This window comes from Polypterus senegalus, chromosome 1 (assembly GCF_016835505.1).
Source record: "Polypterus senegalus isolate Bchr_013 chromosome 1, ASM1683550v1, whole genome shotgun sequence".
NCBI lineage: Eukaryota > Metazoa > Chordata > Cladistia > Polypteriformes > Polypteridae > Polypterus > Polypterus senegalus.
In genome coordinates, this window is record NC_053154.1 from 278716507 (window position 1) to 278738385 (window position 21879).

At 35.9% G+C, this 21879-nt stretch overlaps 1 protein-coding gene across 3 annotated transcripts in view; it reads right to left on the reverse strand.

The window, feature by feature from the left end:
- The window catches only part of armh3 (armadillo like helical domain containing 3), a 196803-nt gene that overhangs the window by 77533 nt on the left and 97391 nt on the right, over positions 1 to 21879 (reverse strand). For all 3 annotated transcript variants that reach the window (XM_039775147.1, XM_039775131.1, XM_039775140.1), the window contains one exon: positions 15330 to 15405. In XM_039775147.1, the coding sequence (XP_039631081.1) occupies positions 15330 to 15405 (76 nt within the window). The remainder of the gene's footprint in view (positions 1 to 15329; positions 15406 to 21879) is intronic.

The window sequence follows — 21879 nt, forward strand, 5'->3', positions numbered from 1 at the left end:
GTTTTAATATAGTTAACAAATTAATTGTAAATCATGTGATTTTTAAATTTAATTTGCCCACCAAAAAAACAAACTTGTGTATACTGCACTTTACATAAACGGTTGTGTGAACAGCTTCATGGACTCAGTAGTTTGCTCTGTAAATTGAGTCCCCTCAACATACAAAGTTCAAGATATTATACAAATAATTTGTAAAACAATCGGAAGGGTCTTGTGCACCACCTGGCAAAGAAAATAACAGCACAAAACAATAATAATGTCTTTATTACATATTTGCCCTAACAGAACATCTTCCTCACAAAACACATTTTTATCTTCTTCGCACACCAGGTGAGCTCTTGCCACTCTAGTTCTCCTGAGTACAAACTCACTTGGCCAGGTCATGGAGACTTCTTTTAAAGTTCAACATGGAAATACTTCTAGCACGCCAGGTGTGTAGGCTGGAAACGACAAAGTCCCTAACAGACAGTGAAGGCCCTGGTGCTCCACAGCAGTATTGCTTGCCTGCACAGTATTTCCCAGGTAACTTCACAGGAACATAAACCACAACAGCTGGAAAAAGGTGCTGCCACTCTACATGCTCCTGTTCTTCCATTATATTGTCTTTCTGTCTGGGAAAGGCATCACCAAATAACCTAAACTTGTTAGTTAACTTGCTGTAAACTCCTTTTACAATTACCCTTTCTAAATTGGAATTGGGTGTTTTACAACAAAAGTGAAATGTTTGTAACTACAAAAGGAAACAAGTTAGAAAATGTACAAGTATGAAGAAAACAAATGGTTGTTGCTAGAGCATGATTTGTTTTCACATTCTCTGTTTATATTGCAATTTTCTCCTTGTCTTTTTTCATCAATCTTCTAGGGATATCCTGATCTTGGAAGAGTCATTCTGGATACTTTTTTGCATTCCTGTCCTGATCGATACCGTTCAATGATATGATCACCATTATGCAGCCCATGGCTTTTGGAGTATGTTGCAACCAAGAGGATATCAGAATAATCCTACAGGAACAGCCAAACATTATCTGAGCTCAGTCAGAGTCACTTTAATTGATATCGGGAGTATATTAACTACTATTTGAGATGAGACTAATTGTGATTGGTTAGTTCTGAATGCTGCCACATCCTTGATTATTAAATGGTATGCACACTAATGCAACAATGATTTTTTTTCTTCCTTTTTTCACTAAACAGTTTCTGATTTATATTCACCTTCTTTGTAAATATTGCAACTCTGCAATAAAGGTGGAAAGAAGTTCTTACAGGATTTATTACGGTTTCATTTATTACACAAAATCTGAGATTTTGGCAGGGCTGTGTAGACTTTTTATATTCATTGTACCTAATGGGAGAGTTAAAATCTATGTTAACCTTACAGAAAGTTCCTGGCCACATGAGTGTCATAGCTGGCATTTTAATAACCTGAATTAAGAATTTGTTTTGCCATAATGGTTGGCTATAAAACACATAAAACAGGGAAATGTAAAAGTTGAAATAACCTCTCTCACAGTAAGATTCAAAGAATAAGTTAATCAGTAATGAATGTTGTACATAATGTTTCTCCATTTTAAGATAAATAATTAAAAAATTGCTAATGCCCTTTAAATTTGAGTCTTTTCAAATTTCAAAAATTTGTACAGCATGAACTGAGCTCTCCTGAGAAATCTTCACTTAAGAATGTGTACAAAATATTAATGAAATTAATCCAATGAAAGCCGAGTTGTTTTGTGCAGATAGCCAGGCCCAAACTGAACAAAATTGGGGGGGTGTCCCTAAAAATACATTTTAAAAACATGTCAGGGTGTTATAAATTATCAGAGGCCATTACTGAGTATGTGAGAAAAATTTGTAGCATAGAGTAGAAAACATTTATAACTGGGGTTGGAAGACAGAAGTCTGCAAGTTCTTGGATATCAAGGATTAAGATCCTTTATAACAGTAGAATTACAGAAAGAAGGCAAATATTTTAATAGAAAACGAATAAATTGGAGCCCAACTGTGGTCAGACTTGAAAAGGCGTGAAGCAGCTGTTTCTTGTTTCAATAGTTTGTGCAAGTATTTGCTGTTTTCTTGTTTCTTGTGACACATAAAATAGGAAAGTAAAAGTCATATTAGGCACTTAAGGTACAGTGTTGCTGTTTTTTTTAAATAAATAAACAAGCCCATTATCCGGGTGAATCTGTGGTAATGAAACCAAGGCAACTTCAATGGCCAGCAGTCAGTAGAAGTGTGCAGGGGCCAATGGAAGGAGGGAGTCAGCATTCAGAGTGAACTAATCAGAGCAGAGTTGTAGGTGTTTTTCACACACTGTGTCGAAGAGTGTATCAGGAAAAGTAATTGTTCTGTGTGATGCTGGTCAAAAGAGCAAGGCTTCTACTTAGGATGTACCTACAATTTGTTAAGTGGCAGCTATAGATAATTTATTGTATATTCCACAGTACCTGACTAAGATTTTAGTGTTCAGCCAATGCCGGATCAGTAACGGGACCCCACCAGTTACCACAGGGCATTTTGCACAATGCCCTGCATGCTTTCTTTAACTGAACTGCTTTTTAAGACAATATTCTAAACTTGCAGTTTAACCTTTTCTTAGATAACGTTTGCTATTCAAATAATCCTGATCAGATTTTTACTTAAAGTAACTTTTAATCACTGAAGAATAGCTGGGATTAAAACACCATGCTGTGATTACAATCTGGGTAAAAACCTGCTGCAAAAGGGATTCTGTTACCAGTGTTATCTCACTGTACTTTGGTGATGTAGGATAGACAAGAATTAAATGCTACAGTTTGGCAATTGCTAGCTTAAAACAACATTGAACCAATTAAGAAGCTAGCAATTTAGCACAGGAGATGGCAAAGGCAATGCAGATACCACTATCTCTATCTCTATTCACATAACAGTCAGCACTTTGCTTCAGACACTGTGACATCTACACTGTACTCTTTTCATCTTAATAGCAATATTGGCCCTTTTTAAGATGGGCATACAATTTTAAGTTATAAAATAAAATTACCATTTTAGTAATTCAGAAAAAATTTAGGTTGACAGAGGTTGTGTTAAAATCCAGGCTTTTACCACCTCATCCCACACATTATGAAGATTTCAGAGGGAAGGGGATGAGAATTTCCTGCTTTGCAATTTTGGAACTAAAGAGAACATGCCATTAACTTATTAGTGTTCTGGCCATTGAAAATACTTGACTGCAGTCCTCCTAAGACCATCCCATTGATTAGTAACCAGCAGAGGATAAGTCAATAAACACAGAAGCCATTGCTATCCCCCCATGTAAACTCTAAAAGGTCCAAAACAATCATTTTACTAAAATCAAAATATTCTGCATTAGGACTGGATGTATCACTATAGTAGTGTTATTTATAAATTTCAAATAGCTTTTTATTGCTTTGTTACCCAAGACTGAAAGCCGCAGGGGAGCTTATAAAAGGGTGAGTCTGCACAGTCACCATTCTAGGGTGGCTAAAGTGAGCAGTCCTTCTAAGAATAATGACCAACCTAAACAAATCCACTGGTAAGGCACTGCCCAGCACTGTGCAGTGTTACAATATTTTAGCATATGTATTGGAGATTTTAATAAAATGGCGATTACATACAGTGGGTACAGAAAGTATTCAGACCCCCTTCAATTTTTCACTCTTTGTTATATTGCAGCCATTTGCAATATAAAATCATTTAAATTCATTTTTTTCCTCATTAATGTACACACAGCACCCCATATTGACAGACAAAAAAGAATTTTTGAAATTGTTGCAGATTTATTAAAAAAAGAAAAACTGAAATATCACATGGTCCTAAGTATTCAGACCCTTTGCTGTGACACTCATATATTTAACTCAGGTGCTTTCCATTTCTTCTGATCATCCTTGAGATCACCTTCATTTGTGTTCAGCTGTGTTTGATTATACTGATTGGACTTGATTAGGAAAGCCACACACCTGTCTATATAAGACCTTACAGCTCACAATGCATGTCAGAGCAAATGAGAATCATGAGGTCAAAGGAACTGCCTAAAGAGCTCAGAGACAGAATTGTGGCAAGGCACAGATCTGGCCAAGGTTACAAAAAAATTTCTGCTGCACTTAAGGTTCCCAAGAGCACAGTGGCCTCCATAATCCTTAAATGGAAGACGTTTGGGATGACCAGAACCCTTCCTAGAGCTGAGCTACCGGGGTAGAAGAGCCTTGGTGAGAGAGGTAAAGAAGAACCCAAAGATCACTTTGGCTGAGCTCCAGAGATGCAGTCAGGAGATAGGAGAAAGTTGTAGAAAGTCAACCATCACTGCAGCCCTCCACCAATCAGGGCTTTATGACAGAGTGGCCTGTCGGAAGCCTCTCCTCAGTGCAAGACACATGACAGCCCGCATGGAGTTTGCTAAAAGACACCTGAAGATTCTCTGGTCTGATGAGACCAAGATAGAACTTGTCTTTTTTGAGCATGTCCGTGCCAAATAAATAACATTCGACGTTTTGAAGAAATCATTTTATGACACGATTTACATTTATTTATTTACTTACTTCCTAAAGCCTAAAGTCACAAGTAGTGTGCAGAGGGCATGCTCAAAAAATACACGTGTAATGCCACGAAAAGTGCCTGCTGACACTTTAGTATGTAAGCAATGGTATGTGTGCATTCTTGCTCCGATGTAGAAGGGAGCTGAGTTTACCTCTGTTACAGCGCGTCTATGTGAAAAGATGCAGGGGTGTGGTGTGTTTGGGCTTGTGAACGCGGCCGAGATAATAAAACTGACTAAAAAAAAAAAAAAGCTAACCTTTACAAGTATCATAAATTACACCGGCTGTTACAGACTGAAATCAAATGTATGTTTTTATTCTAAAATAGTAAGACTAAGAGCAGTTTACTTAGTCAGGCAGGATCGAACTTGCAACCTTTTGATTCCCATTCGGCAGCTGATTCTATTGCGCCATGGAGGCACCCATAATAAACGGATGTCAATGTCGCATGCTAAGGTGGCTTTTTGTTTCTGCAGTTATATTTTTGAATAAAAGTGCAATTGTTGTGTTAGATTTGTAGCTTTTGTGAAAGTATTTGTTTGATACTTCAGGCTTCATACATTATATAGTTTATGCCTACATTTTGTCATCTACTAGTAGAATATAAAAAACGTTTCTGTTTTAACAATGTGTTTACACAGCTTACTGTAGAAACGGAACAGACATGAAATGCGTGTGTTCCAAACAACAAACTATAATTTCCAGTCTAAAACTCCACTTCACTCCCAGAAAATCAATTAAGGCATGAGCTGGGAGAAGTTTGTGCACGTTCTAAGTCGGTGGGGGGATGGAATAGCTGGCTGCTTAAAGCCTGATTTTTATCAGCACATTTAGATGACAAAAGACGCTGGTGGAGAGCTGTGAACGATTTTAAGATGCGATTTAAGGTGGGACGGATTTACAAGTTTTTTCGTAGGCTCTGGTAATTCAAGTATTAAAAAGTTGGTATGATGCTGGGAAAATTGCACCGCCAATGGAGGTGACTCTGTAGAAAGGTGATGCAATTTGTTTTTTGAAATTCTCAATAAAAACAGTTAATAAAGAAAGTAATCAAATATTTGGAGACAGAATCTCTAAGGAGATGGCACAGTCCTTTGCCAAGCCAGCTATTAAGTGCTCAAAAAATTATGTCATTGAATAACTTACAATCAAGTAATTGACATCATTGATGGTGAATATGTTATTTATCTAAGTGATGATTCCATTGTAACTGATGACGACCAGGAAAGACACAACTTTCCTGTGGAGGTTTTGAACAGCATTACACCATCTGGAATGCAAAATCATAGTCTTGCGTTGAAAGCAGGATGTATTATCATCTCCTTCGAAACCTAAATATAAAGCGTGGCCCATGTAATGGAACTTGCTTGGTCGTTACAAATTTGAAACAAAATATAATTCAAGCAGAAGTTCCTCAATCATCTGAAGGTGATACAGTGTTGATTCCTCAAATTGATTTATATCCATCTAAAATTGGATTACCTTTCAGATTGAAACAGCAACAGTTTACCATAAACCGAGCCTTTGCAATGACTATTAATAAGTCACAAGGTCAAACATTAAATCACGTTGGAATTTATTTGCCGGAACCAGTTTTTGGGCATGGACAGTTGTATGTGGTGTTCTGCACATTGAGACAAATGCAAAGTGTCAAAATAGAAGTAGAAGAATCCTCAGTTCAGGGCATGTTGATTAAAGATTGCGACAAGATTTTTTTATACGGAATGTTGTTTACCGTAAAGTTTTTGTAAGGTGTATGACATTGAATGAAAAGCCTGCGGGGACAATAAAAATAATATCATGAGTGCCTACTTAACTAGACAAGTGGGACAACATCAGAGATAGAACCTCATCCCCTGCCCAGAGTAGTTCCTTTCAATCACCTGTCATCTCTGCATTTCAATTTTTTTTTTCAGGACAATTTCAATAGTTTCTAGGAGCTCGGGATTTTTACAGCACGGGCTTACACAGTTAGTGTATAAACATTCTTTTATAGATTATTAGCTTAAGATTGCATTATACTTGATAAAAAAAAGTTCACGTACACAAAGAATAAGGGGTTAGATGTTTGGAAGACAGTAAAACAAATCAATAAAATCTATTGCCTCCTACCTTAATGCTTATTGATCTTGCTATGCTAGTTCTTATAATGAAAGTTTCATGAGGACAATTTTGTACTATGATTATTTAATGAGGCAATATCCTCAGGTGTATCCTTTTAATTTATCTTTTTGAGAGTGGATATCTACAGAATAATGTATCACTTAATGTAGCTCGTAACCAACAGGCTTTTTAAGTAAACCAGTGATTTTCACAACAGCTAATTCAGAAAGGACTTTATACTGACTTAGGAGTTACATATTATTTATAGAACGTTAAGTTAATGCTAAAAAATTCTGATTAATTCCATAACTTACATTAATAAATGCAACTAGCTGCCAAACGACATTCAAGATTCTAGCACATTAATAATTCTAAAACTTTTATATTTTGTCTCTTTATTTCAAGTTCTTTCCAGTTTCATAGGCATGAAACTAGGAAAATGAATTATTGAAGGTTATTACTTCTAAACCGTAATTCTCACAAAGGAACCAACTATAATATTAAATGACTCCTGCCAACCAAATATAAAAAAATATATATTGCATGATTTATTAACACTTCATTGTGACTTTAGGACGCTAGATCATTAGAATAATTCTTTTGTATAAGCATTCTACTGATATAGTTATCCACAGCAAACGGTTTGAGAATAGCAATGGGACAATGAACAATCCAAAAATCTTATGATTGTACTAAATCATTGTCTGGGACAGAGATATCAGAACCCACACCTTAGTCAGACCTGGCGGTAATGTGCACTGGTAAGTGTTACAGTGGTCATGAGACTCACACGGCCCATTGGGACTTAATCCAGAAAACCAGCTGGATTAAACACTGATAATACAAAGACAGATCGTCAGTAGGAGCCAGGTTGGTAATATGAACATGGGACTGGGAAGGATCCATAGGTAAACTAGCACATACCCCTTTTCCAGAATGCATTCATCTAACACTTCAGGAAGGTCGTTTTGTAATATGGAGTTTGAATTAACACTATTCAAGACTTCAGTACTAAAGATGGATGCAGCAGCTGTTGTCGACTCATGTGACAACCCACAGGACTTGCTGGTGGACCCTAGAAATAAGCAATGTTGTGAAGTTGAAGAAGGATTCTTTCTGTTATGGCATATGACTGGTCGTTTATCCTGGCCAACACCCCCAGGCCGCCAGATGGAGCACTCCCTGCAGCATGGAGGTGCCCCGAAGACCAGCAGTGAATCCTGGACAATGGAGTTTTTATTAATTACAGTGGGTATAGAAAAGAATCAACCCCTTCAAAATATTCCCATTTTTTTGCTTTACAGCCTTAAATGAAAACACACACACAAAATATTTCTTCCCAGCTGTACTTCCTCAATGCAACCTATAACATCCAAGTGAAAGATATCACAGCTACAGTTCAGAAAAATTATAAAAAAAATAAAAAAACAAGACATACTGAGATTAATAAAGGATCACCCCCCCAATGCCAATATTTTGCTGAATCAACTTTTGCTTTAATGACAGCCTTGAGTCTGTTGGGATACTTCTCTATCAGCTTTGCACATCTAGATTGAGCAATATTTGCCGACTCTTCTTTAAAGAACTGTTCAGGTCAAATTGGATGCCGAATGTTAGACTGCTATCTTGAAAATTTTCCACTGATTTTCAGTGGGATTTAGGTCTGGGCTCTGACTGGGTCACATGAGGACATTAACCTTTTTCTCCTTAAGTTACTGTGTGGTCAATTTTGCTGTGTGCTTTGGGTCGTTGTCGTGTTGAAAGGTGAACATTCTGCCCATCTTTAACTTTCTGGCAGAGAGTAGCAGGTTTTCCTCAAGAATCTGACAGTATTTTGCCCCATCCATTTTTCCTTCTACCCTAACGAGAGCCCCAGACCCTGCAGCAAAGAAACACCCTCAAAAAAGGATGTTGCCACCTCCATGCTTTACTGTAGGTATGGTGTGTTGTGGATGGTGAGCTGCATTGGATTTCCGCCAGGTGTACCGCTTGGTATTGAGGCCAAATAGTTCGATTTTGGTCTCATCTGACCATAAGACCTTTTTCCACTTGGCATTAAAATCTTCAAGGTGTATTCTGGCAAAGCTCAAACGAGCCTTAATGTGGCCTTTCTTGAGAAGTGGCTTTTTCATTGCAACTCTCCCGAATAAGAATAATTGTGAAGCGCTTGTGAAATTGTTGTCACATGCACACAATGACCACTCTTTGCCATAAAATCCTGTAACTCCTTCAAAGTGGCCTATGGCCTCTTGGTAGCCTCTCTTACCAGTTTCCTCCTTGCTCTTCCATCTAGTTTGGAGGGACGGCCAGATCCAGGGAGGGTCCTAGTAGTACCAAACACTTGCCACTTCTTTATTATGGACTTTACTGTGCTCCTTGGGATTGATAAAGCTTTGAGATTTTTTTGTATCCATCTCCTGCCTTATGTCTGTCCACAACTCTATCCCTGAGATCTTTTGAAAGTGGCTTGCCACCCATAGTCAGATGTTTGCTGTCAGTTGCACTACCAAGCAAGGGAATGCTCCAGGAAACAGCTGTTTTTATGCTTCACTAATCACATTTATTTCAATTGATCATAGGTGGAAGAATGCCAGTAACCATTGTCTGCAATGGAAATGGTGCTTACTTACACCTGATTGAGTTTACAAATATTGTTTAAGAGGGGGGTGATCCTTTATTAATCTCAGTATGTCTTGTTTTTTATTTTTTAAAATTCTTTTTAACTGTAGCTGTGATATCTTTCACTTGGATGTTATAGATTGTATTGAGTAAGTAAATCAGGAAAAAATATTGGTTTGTGTGTTTTCATTTAAGGCTGTAAAGCAAAAAAAATGGGAATATTTCGAAGGGGCTGATTCTTTTCTATACCCACTGTAAGTCATAAAAGAATTTGATGATTTTGTGCCTTTTATTTACTACGCTGTATGTATCTCTTTTTAAATTCATTTTTTGAATAATAAATATTTTACTTTTATATGTCTTAGCCTTCTTTATATTAAATTTGATATGAGTGCCAAAAATAGAGTGTCTCCTATCTGTTAAAACATGTTAAGAGTGACTAAACTTGCTCCTTGGTAGTTTTCTTTATATGTTTGTTTTTGGATCCAAAGCAAATGATACATCTAGCATTAAATTCAGACAGGCCTGTAGTGTAAACATCTTAGCATGAAAAATATATTACTACATAAGAATTTAGTTTATATCACAATGCAAATGCTTTAGACCTAGAAAAGTATAACCATATAACAATTAAAGAATTAGTATACAGACAGCATATTAGCGCAGTGGATAGCTTTACAACCTTTTGTATGTAACTGCCTAAGTTTGAATCCCATAGCCAGTCACTGTTCAAGTTGAAATTAAATATTTCTCTATGTCCTGTTTTATGGGTTTTCCTTTCACAACTCCAAAGATATACACGCTGATAGATCGCATTAATTAATGATTGCAGATTGGGCCTATGTGAGTGTGATCAAATGGGCCCCGTGTTGGACATGATGACAGTGCAGCCTTGCCAGCCTTATAACCAGTAATCTACCTTCTTGCAGCCTTAAAATGGATTAAGCAGGTATGAGAATTTGTATTACTTTTATATTGTTGCATAGTTCCTACTTCAGAAATGAACACGCACACATCAACCTTTCAATAATTAAAGATTATTGACTCATTCTAACCAAATCCAGACCTTGAAATGATACATTTTCATTTTGGTTTTTCATTAACATTCATGCAAAATAATTAGTTTTGAGCATTATTCCACTAGAAGGTTGCTACTTGGATCAGTAGCTGTGAAATATTTATACAGCCTCACTTACAGTATATGTACAGTACAAGAACACAAGAAATGGGTCTTAATCTTGGTTCATAGATAGCCATAGAGAATGAATTTTCTGGTTGAGCTCACTTTCTTTTTTAGAAGGAAATTCTTGCCTTTATTGGAATAATTTGTATACTTATGCACCAACTTTTCTTTTATATCAAAATATTCAGTTTTGTACATTAAACGTCACAATCTCATTTTCTAAACTGAAAGGACTCATATTCTAGAGTAATGTCAACTTTGTTTTTTTGCTTCATTAATAAACTATAACAAATAAACTTCAGTATGAGCCCTTGCTGTTCACAGAGAAGTATAATCTGAACTATTAATAATTATTTTGAGACCAATGACAAAAAGCCAAAGCAAGTCACTTAATAAAGTGAAAAATTCCTTTAACAGCAAGAACTGGCTTATAGTTAAGAACTTGGCTGGAAATAAAACTTGCAGTAACTGCAGCTCTCTGGCAAGCTAATTTAAGACCCCTGGCTTTGCCAGGTTTTTTTACCGTTAACAACACTCCTTCATAAACTGCCATACACATTCCCATCACGTCATTTAAGAGATGCCAACAAAACGTAAATCTTTGCCTTTGAGGTTTGGGTGTCAATGAGGAGAAAATTAATGGGAACATTAGGAGAATGTGCAAGCTGCAGACTGAAAGTGCCAGGACAAGGATTAAAACCCAAGTTTCTATGGCTATCTAATCAATGTACTTCTGTGAAAATAAACTTAATTGATTCACTTTTTAAACTAAAAAAAAAATATGAGTTATTCAGATTACTAGCATACTAGGTAGCTTACAGACATGTCTGCCTCCTTTCTTAGATTATATTTACTGTTCCAAATAAGAACACTGAATATGATGTCAGAAATTTGCATTACGAGTTCATACCAGTTCCCAATAAAGATGGATTATATTATGGGCTAGCAAAGCCAGGCTATGTTCAATAAATATACATATACACACATATATATATTTATCAAATTTGCAACAGAAACAGATATAGAGGATCAAGAGTAATGGTAATGATAATGGGAGGCCCATTTGTATTATACTGTAGGTTGCACCCAGTATGTATTATGTTTGACAGGCTACTTAGGAGTTGCTCTGGCCTTGAAGGCTAAAGTCCCTAGACAAATCTTTAAGGGTTTAGAGGCCATTTTTGACCAAATATTTACACTTAGGGATCACCCTAGAAGTAACACTTTTTCATTGCCTTTTCATTCAAGTTATCACTGGACTTTTCAATTTTGAACAGGTTAAGGGTTTGACTAGTCAAAGAAAGAATGGCCAGAGAAAAAACAAGTGAAGGTACAGAAGGTGATATAGCAGCAAAGGTTAAACCCCAATGCTGACGAAGGCCCAGTGAGAAAGACAGGATTTTATTTAGGCTGTTTATATGTTTCTTTTTACCTCCTTATCTTAACCCTTTTTCTATAAAACACTCTGTGTTATTTTACTTTGGCGTTCTTTACCCCCTTAATGCCATAAGAGTAAACACATCTATTCAGATTCAGTACTACTTAATAAACTGAGGCCTTTATTATCCACAAACAAGAAATTTTGACTTTCTAGTTGACAGTACTGAACAGCATTAAACATTCACAAATCCAGTATGATCAACATATGTAAATGGTCACAGTTTCCCTGCAGTACAGCACAGCACATTAAAGTGTTCCTGAGTCAGAATACAATACAGCATAATGTAGAGTAGGGAGTGAACAACCTAGGGCAGACACTATATACCTGTATAACAAATATCAAAGAGATGTACATTCCAGCAACACCGATGTGCAGAGATTTTCTACATGTAGCAAAGTATAACATAACCTAAGTCTAAGAAAACTCAGCATCTCTATTTCTAAGCAGGAGAAAGTAGGGTGAAATGACACCTTTTATTGGCTAACTAAATAGATTACAAATGCAAGCTTTCAAGGCAGCTAAGGTCCCTTCATCAGGCAAGGTGTAACCTTAGCTGCCTCGAAAGCCTGCATTTGTAATCTATTTAGTTAGCCAATAAAAGGTTTAATTTCACACTACTTTCTCCTATATCAGTCTATGGCTAACACGGTACAACGCTTACTGCTATTTCTAAGCAGTAATCCTCCTCACAATTCTTGTTGGAATCATTCTTCAACCAGCCAAACTGCTAAATTTTTCAGAGTGTAGAGCAGAATGTCCCTTCCTCACTATTACAGAAACGTTTTCCTGAAGAACACACTAGTGAGTTCACATTAGGATTGTCCTTAACAGATATAAAGAGAGGGAGAAGCTCATCACAATCTCATTCTTGAACTAGACAATTAGTAGCAAATACAATATTTTATCCTAACAAAGTGATCCTTAGAGACAGAGCCTTTGTCTCAGTTTCCAACAACTAAGTTTTCAGTGATCATACTCAATGTGACCATACAACAGTCCCTCCACAATTACTAACAAACCTGGTAAAGATGAGTAAAAAGGTCTGAGAAAAAAAAAACTTCTAGGGAGTTACTTTAATCTAGCACTGAAAAGATGAGAGAAATCCAACGTTTAATTGAAGAAAATTTATTCTAATAAAAAATAATCCATCAGAAAGAAATAATTATTTTGAAAAACAATCATTATTGAAACACCTAGACTTTTTATGAACAAAATGTAACTGAAGCAATTTATCCATCTTACTTTTTAAGTCAATCAGAGTATGTAGGAAACTTCAAGCAGTAATCCATTACTTCCTATTTAACTGGGGTATAAATATGAGGGGGCATGGATGTCAAATTCCCTTATTTATTTCTTATCATGGGAAGGTTAAGGAAACATACAGCTCAAATGAGAGAAAAGTGTGTTGACCTTGATAGGTCAGGGGGAAAAAATGCTGCTCACCTAAAAATGCCCCAATCTATAGTTAAGGAAATAATTACATAGTTCAAATTAACTGGAACTGTTGCCAACATGCCTGGAAGAAGACCAAAGTGTATTTTGCCCATAAGCACAGTATGCAGGATAGTAAGAGAAGTAATCAGCAAATGTTCCAGTCCCTTATATAACCTAAGCAGAACCTCCTCTACACTTTAAACTTATACTAATGACAAAATTGACATCACATGCACGCTAGTGGACCCTTTTGCCAAGGCAAACATGTCGGGTATAAATGGGCCTTTACTGAGGATTAAGGGGTGAGACGGAAGGGCTAATGTGTCCACCTGACCTCATCTCACCCCACCAGACCTCTCAACACTTCATTCACGTGGATTCAAGTATTAAAGTTTTGCTTTTTGCAACTTTATAGAACTTTTATTCCTCAAAAAAAAATACTGATCCGTGGTCACTACAATCTAAGGATGCAGAGGGCCAATTGAACAAAAGAATATCGAATTTTGCCGCCACCTAGACTGTAAAACTATCATCAGACACCACCTCTATGCCAACAGGTTATTTGGAAGGCATGCCAGAAAAAAAGCCTCTTCTGTCATTTAACCAAAAACAAATGTCTGGAGTTTTCTAAATACTGCTGGAGCATTGACTGGAAATGTGTTCTATGTTTTTTAAGCAATAAACACTCAAGGTGGGTTTGGTGTGAAAAGAAAGATGGTTATACCAAAAAGAACAAGATTCCCACTGTCACGTATGGTTGACATTCTGTGATGTTGTGGGGCTGTGTTTCCTTCAAGGGCCACGGGAACTTTGTTAGGGTAAATGGCATCATGTACTTCATTCAATACCAGGAGATTTTAAATTTAAATCTGGCTGCCTCTGCCAGGAAACTAAAACAGGGTTGTCTTTGTATGTTCCAGCAGTACAATGATCCAAAACATTTGTCCAATTCAAAACACAAAAATGGTTAAAGGGACTCAAAATCAAGTTTCTGCCATGGCCACCTCAGTCCCCAGAGCTAAACCCCAATGAAAACCTGTGGGGTGAGTTCAAGAGGATAGTCCACAAGAGAAGACCTAGGACTCAGAATGATCTGTACATATTCTGCATGGAAGAAGGGTCTTAGATTCCCTACTTTATATTCTCCAACATTATTATATGTTTTATTGGCAAAGGGAGTTTGTATTAAGTGCAATAAATGCAGTAGTATCAATAACTATAGCACATGTGGTTTTCTTAAAAATAATTATTTCTTGATCAGAAAGAATTTTTACTGAGAATAAATTTAATTCAGTTAAAGGTTGGATTTCTCTCATTTCTAAGTAAAGTAAAGGTAATTCACCAAAGGTGAATTTTTTTAATAACATTAACACAATTGTGAAAGGGACTGCAAAATTCATTGTTAGTTGATCATAGTCCAAGTGTCATGCTCATTTAACAACAGACTTAAACTTAAAAAATACAAATAAAAGAACAAGAATACAATGGGTGGGTTGGCAAGACTCAGATCAGTTTTTTTTTTAACTTACACAGGAATCTTTACTACAGCTTAATTGAGAAGTACAATGGCATATGATATGGATACTGCATAACATAAACTTTACTACATTTTCCTATTTTTAGGAAGTATGAGGGTAATTTGGTCGGCATTTCTATGGGTCTAATTACAATTATGTACATGAATTATGTCAGCTGGTCAAACTGGCAGAAGCATTCACAATTAAAAATTAATAATAAGATTGTTAAGGTAAAACAGAAGAACAGCGCTTAAACTGAAACATTTCAATTTTCCAAGGACATATGAAGAGCAAACCTCAAAACAACACACTATAAAACAAAATACAGCTTTCAGATAATCTAGTAGATACAAGGGATTAGAGGGTAGCTACTTGAAAAGAATCTTATCAAAATAGACTCATAGTTGCTCTCATCAGACAGATTTGCCTTAGCGCAAATCAACCTTATTATGTTTAAACAAGAACATTTTCCAAAAAACAAAGATTTATTTTGTACTTCTTACCTTACATTCACCAAGGCATGGGTCACCTTGCTAGCAGCTTCCTTCCACTGCCCAGTGTTTGTTGAAAGCCTCAGCACTGAAATATGGTTGTAAAAAATGAAGTGACTTCTTCATTCTTTTAAATTATCATATCAATTTCCAGCATGATAGGCAAAGCAGCTTAAATTAAATATAACAAACAAAGAATGTTGTGATTTAATATATTATCAAAACATAATAAAAGTATAAGAAAGTGATTAAGACATTGCACTTATATATGAAATCGATGTAATTTGTTTTCTTTGATGATTAACAGTAAATCATGTTTTAGACAAAAAATACATTGTGGAGTTTATCAGTCTTCAGCCATGACATTTTTAAAGTGCTGAAAAGCTTTAAATATTTTACATGTCCCTGCTTCTGAATGCGTTCCTTTGTCAATATTCCATTTTCCTTGGCAAATAATGTATTAATGTTTCATTTTATGGTACACTCAAAAAGTGCATCTACATCCTCACAAGGCCAGCAACCGATGCTGGACTGATACTCAAAAAAGTCTCAGGGAGATACAATCCAGTGGTTCTATTATTTGCTAAAAAAAAGTAAAAATGAAAACATGATTGTTTATACAGAGAATTAAATTACTAATTGTCAGAAATCAAAACAATCTGTTTGCTAACATGTTTACTGTATATTAGGGTGGAGCTATGCAATCTGCTGCTGAAAGATAATAGAACACAACATAACATTCTCAGCTCTGCTTTATCAAATTCAGGGCCCTGGTGAGTAGGGCCTATCCTGTCAGCAGTGGCACAGGACAGGCAGCAGTAGGACGCCAGTCCATCAAAGATGAATGAAATGAAATGGTTTACTATGAGTTATGATTGTTCTCTTTTAGGTTATTTTTTCTCTCTCCTTTTATTTTAGTTGGTGTCAAACTGCAACAACCAATAATTACAAAATTCAGTTCATTCATTCATAAGCATACAACATTTTCAAAATCACAAACACAAGATAATAAAACTAACAACCTATTTACTTTAATATAAACATTCTCCTGTTTACTATCTCTGGGATTTGAAGCCTACCCTGGCAGCAATGAATAAAATATGCAAATCAGTCACACTGAACCCTTGACACAGCTACAATACACAGGTCTTAGGTTCAAATGTCAATTTAATTATAGAGCACATTTAAAAAAAAAATCAGTGTTTTACATTAAAACATACAATAAACAGTTTATTTCTCAGGTGTCGGCTTTTTTTTGACAATAATTCACCTGCCACTTCGCAAAGGAGAAATCCTTTTTGAAAATAAAACGGCACTGATTGAGAGACTGACAAGGTCAACATATAAGATTAAAATACTGTTGCTGACCAATCGCTTTCGTTTTAAAAAGGTTGTTTAACAATGAAGATATAAACACCTTGTAAAATTCCTGAGTTGTCAATGTCTCTACTGAACTAGAGGTAGGTAGGTGAAGAAAATCTGCTCTCTGGTGAAAAACTAAACCTAACAATGTGTTTTTGTATGTATTCTGTACTTATTAATTATCTTTTTTAGTTTTACATTCACAGCACAAAATACCTGATATTGTGAAAATAATCAGGTGGCAGAATTATGTTTTAAAATATTTGTCTCTCTCTCAAAATAGATACTTGAAATATCATTCTTTTTTTGCTCTTAACATCTTAACTGTAATATCAAATATAAGAACTAGATCAAGGGTGTGACATTAATATGCTGGATAAAATCAAATGAATACAATAATGCTAAAAAGTCATTAACCAAAAGTTTAAATGGACAACAAATGTGTACTGTATGTTAAAATCACCAACAATAAGTACTTTATGATAGGAGAGTGTTATATCAACCAAGAGATCAGAGAATTCAGAAACTAATGTATCATTAATTACAGGAAGCCAATAAACCACAGCAGAAAACAATGAAGAAGAGCTACACACTTGGAAAAGTTGGACCTCTTGTAAGACTCTGACACCAAACAAAGACAGTTAAGGAAAGTCCAAAAATTAATAATCTGGTGGTACCACGTCAGTAAAACAAGAGTCACTATTAACAATCCAGGAGTCAGTGATGAAAAGTTTTTAATTTAAGATTTTCACAGGCTCTTTAAACAATTCACCTTTTCTATCTTCATTTTTTGTTAATTCTCTTCCACTTTTCCCAGATGATCTTTGCCAGACTCCACTCCTGATCCTGACCCAGCTGGAGGAGGAAGACTGCTTCTTTAATCTAGGACCTGGGAATACTTCACATGTCACTGCCTCACTTGTGGGTCAGGTGAAACACCCTTAAAACAAGAAATCATCCTCTCTGCAGTTCCCCATGGCAGCTGCAACGAAACACAGCAGGGCTATCCTGTACGACTACAAATCCCATGCCACCCTACAGGTGTGTAGATGGAAGAACCATTTATCATTTTTGAGGTGTAAATGACCCCAGTAAAGCACTCCGCTTCCAAATATTTATTATTCCAGTCTCCTGGCCATGTAAGGAATTATCCTTCCTGTGTAAGGTGCCCATCCTTCAACTAGAACCATGCAGGATAAAGGGCCTTCTAGCCAGGTAATGTTCTATCCATCCTTCCTAGCCAAGCTGCCAGCCAATGCACGTCCTCTCTTACAACAGTTAGTCTTGCAACTTTTTGATTGCTTCAAATATAATGATCCTTTGAGGTGCAACCACTCAGGGGTATTTATTTATTTTTACGTACTGAAGCTCTAAAATTAAGCTTTTTTGCTTTTATTATAATATTATAAAATAAACACATGACACACATCTGCCAAGCATGTAAGAAGATTTTGTGTGAGGCTGTGACTTTCAGATTTTTAATGTGGTGCGCTGTACTAAAAAAAAGAATCAACAAAAATAAAAGCAACTTTGAAATGGAGGTCTAAATGGGTAAAACTGAATAAATAAACCAACCTGCTCTCTGGCAAACAACCCATACACAGACTGGAAGCTTTTGCATGCCCTTTGCATAAAGCGTGGGCGTGATAAAATCAGTTCAAATACTGCCAGTTTGTAACATGAGATGTCAAAACAGAACAGAAATTTACTAATTTCCCTTTCTTGCAATTACAAAAGCCACCCTTTGATATTTAATTGTTCTTTCATTATATTATATATTCAACCTATACACAATGTCATGGTATATTCTGGACATACACATTTGCTCCAAAGTCATATCAAGGGTTAAAATTGTACAGGTATATTAAAATTAAAAAAAATGTATATGGCACTATATATACTGTATGACTAAATAAGAGGTTAGCAAAAAAGATGCATGTGATGTAGCATCACTATCATTTTTTATCTTCACATTTCTGAAAGTGCATGGTGTAATTCATTACTCCCCAGAATGCAAATCTACCAATGCCAGAGCAACAAAATATAACAAAATAAATTGGGTACAGCAGTTAATTTCCAGGTTAAGAGTACATTTAAAACAATCTAAACAGATGATACATATAACCATGGTGATCATTTCTGATGATCCTATACATTTTATGATTACGCTAGAACTTCTGGAAACGGTTATTTATTGTACATTAACTTGCTATTGACCTTTTTATGTAAATATGTAAACACAGTAATTCAACACTTGCTTTGTGATGTAAACTGCCATGTTCTGTATCTCAAATGTATGCATCACTGATGGGAAGATGGGGAGTTAAAGAGAGAGAGAGAAAAGGAGGTAGAAAGGCACCTTCATCTCTGATTCAGTGACTAGACCATTGCAATGTGCTGGATGTCAAGGCACCCCACTGTGTCTCTGCATAAATCCTTGTGATCCACAAAGAAAAAAAAAACTGCACGACAGATGGCAGTTACAAAGGTCAACACTTGTTATCGGTTTGTCTTTGCCAGCAAGAAGTGACTATGTGTGGTCAGTGAAAAGAAAATGTGAAATGGGTAGTTTGTTAATAATAGCAAGAAGAGTGGAGCAGGTGTTCAGACACTATTAACTGTGCAAAATGAATGCAGGTAAAACTGACAATCATTTTTTAATCTAATTTGCATTAGTTTAAAATGAAAACAGACGGGATCTTAAAAAGTAAAAGCAGTAATAGTGTTGTATATTTTCTCTGCCTTCACTTTCCACTTGCTGCAAAGAAAATGAAAACTATTCAAGTCATGTTCTGTATCTTAAGCTAAAGTAATTTAGCCATATTAAAAAGCTACACACATTTTAAATGTGCTGAGCTAGCTCATTTAAATTAAATCCTGGCTACAAAAGTTAAAAAGGCAAAAATGGAAGAAGGTCATACAAGGTAATATCTTCATCTCTAAAGAGAAAATCTTCAATTTGAAAAACTAAAGAAAAATAAAATTTTAACTGGTGCAAGAATAAGCTTGCGAGAATCCAGGCACTTACATGCAGGTGGCACAAGTGCATTGAGAAGGGTGGAGACAACATTGAGAAATTACATTATCAGTTTCGTTAAGGTTAATTCCATTTTCTAATAAATCACATTTTCTAACTTAAGCTTGACTCCCCCTCATATATTGCTAACATTCTTTCAGCTACAATGATATAGTTGTGAATTAATAATTGCAAAACTTTTTTAGCTCTATGCTACACCTTATTTACAGTACATCCGGAAAGTATTCACAGTGCATCTTTTCCACATTTTGTTTTGTTACAGCCTTATTCTAAAATGGATTAAATTCATTTTTTTCCTCAGAATTCTACACACAACACCCCATAATGACAACGTGGAAAAAGTTTACTTGAGATTTTTGCAAATTTATTAAAAATAAAAAAAATTGAGTGAAGTAAAATTAAGTAAATGTAACTGAGTAAATGTAACTCGTTACTACCCACCTCTGATACTCAGTGTGTATGTATATATATATATATATATATATATATATATATATATATATATATATATATTTTTAATGTAGGTAGAGTTGACCTGGTCATTTTAAAAGTAGCTCACAACCCGAAAAAATGTGGGCACCCCTGTTCAAGACAATATTCTTTCATCACTTTAGTGCATCAGTTATTTACAAACTACCTAATTCTTTATCAATAATAACTTAGTACTCTGTCAAATTCTACTATTTTTGAGCAAGCTCCATTTCGCCATGAACACAGAATAGCAAACACTACTAGTCCAAGTTTAAATTGGTCAACTTAATCCGTTATTACTACCAAATTAAAACTTTATCACAATAATCTCAATATAAATTGGTATTTTTGTTGAAGCTAATATTTCCATAGAGATAACTGCTGGAACTCTCTGAGAAACTTTAAATCATAAATAAGGGGATAAATTACTTTACAGACAAAAATAAATTGAAAACCAGAAGGACAGCTGAATTGATGAGCCGCATCTTCAAAAATCAATGAGCTCTACTTAAACAAAAAAACTTAGCAATCAATTCAATTTGACCACAAGAGAGCAACTATTAATTAATCATGTCATCCCTATCATAAACTTTTAGAAAAGGCTCAGAACACACTATCCCATTAAACATATAAGAAAGAAGTTTGGAATGCTATCACATAAACCAACAATGCAGTAGTAGCCTATTTTACAAAACACAACAAAACAATATGAATTTGAGAAAAAAAAATTAATAGTAGAATAATCATCATAATGTCACAAAAACAATGCTCTAAATAAAGACACAAAAGAGAAATAGCACAACATCAGGCCTTAAATACCAGTATACAACTTTCCCTACTGATCACTAATGTTAAGAATCTGGCCAAAGTTCTTGCAAATAGAATAGGAAAAATGCTTACTTGTATAATGTTCAAGATCAAACTAGATGTTTTTAAAGGCAGACAATTACTTCTGCATATTCACCACACATTCAGCATAATATACCGTATATCTTCTAGTAGTGGCCGGCTTCTTATTGACGCCCGTTTCCAATAAACACCGGGTTTGAAGAGATGTCGTGACAAATAGACGCCGGTCTCTAATAGTAGCCTGTCTCCTTTAAGCGCCGGTCTGTAGTAAACGCCGATCTCCAATGACCCACCGCCTTTTTCGTACGCTAATCCTCTTTTCGTACCACCTGGGCTACCGCCCTCCTGCAGTGAATCATACGGTAAGTACCTTTTCGTGTAAAAAATGTTTTGTCGTCGGATGCTATCGAGGAAGCGAGAAAGTCAAAAAGAAATTTCTTTGCGTACATTTTGCCCTTTCGTCTCCACGTCAATCATAACCCCACAGGGAGGGCAGAGGTGGCGGGAAGAACATGAAAATGCCATCTTCGACACGTTAATCCTGATAAAACTGATTACTGTGTGACAACAAGCAATGGGAGTACCTGTATTGCCATCACAAGAAGAGGAAGATGAAGAAGAACTCGCAAATAACGAAGCAATCATTACCTATTCAGACGACGAGTAGATGGTAAGTACTGTACTTTATTGTATCTTATCCAGTCTCATGTCGTAATGTATACGTATATGCGTGAGTTTGGAGCTTATTGCATTTCCTTATGTTCCGCAGGGGACTTGTCAGGCTGATGAGCACTTTCGGGCGAAATTTGGACTGGTGCAGGCCAGTGCTGGTGGCATCATTGG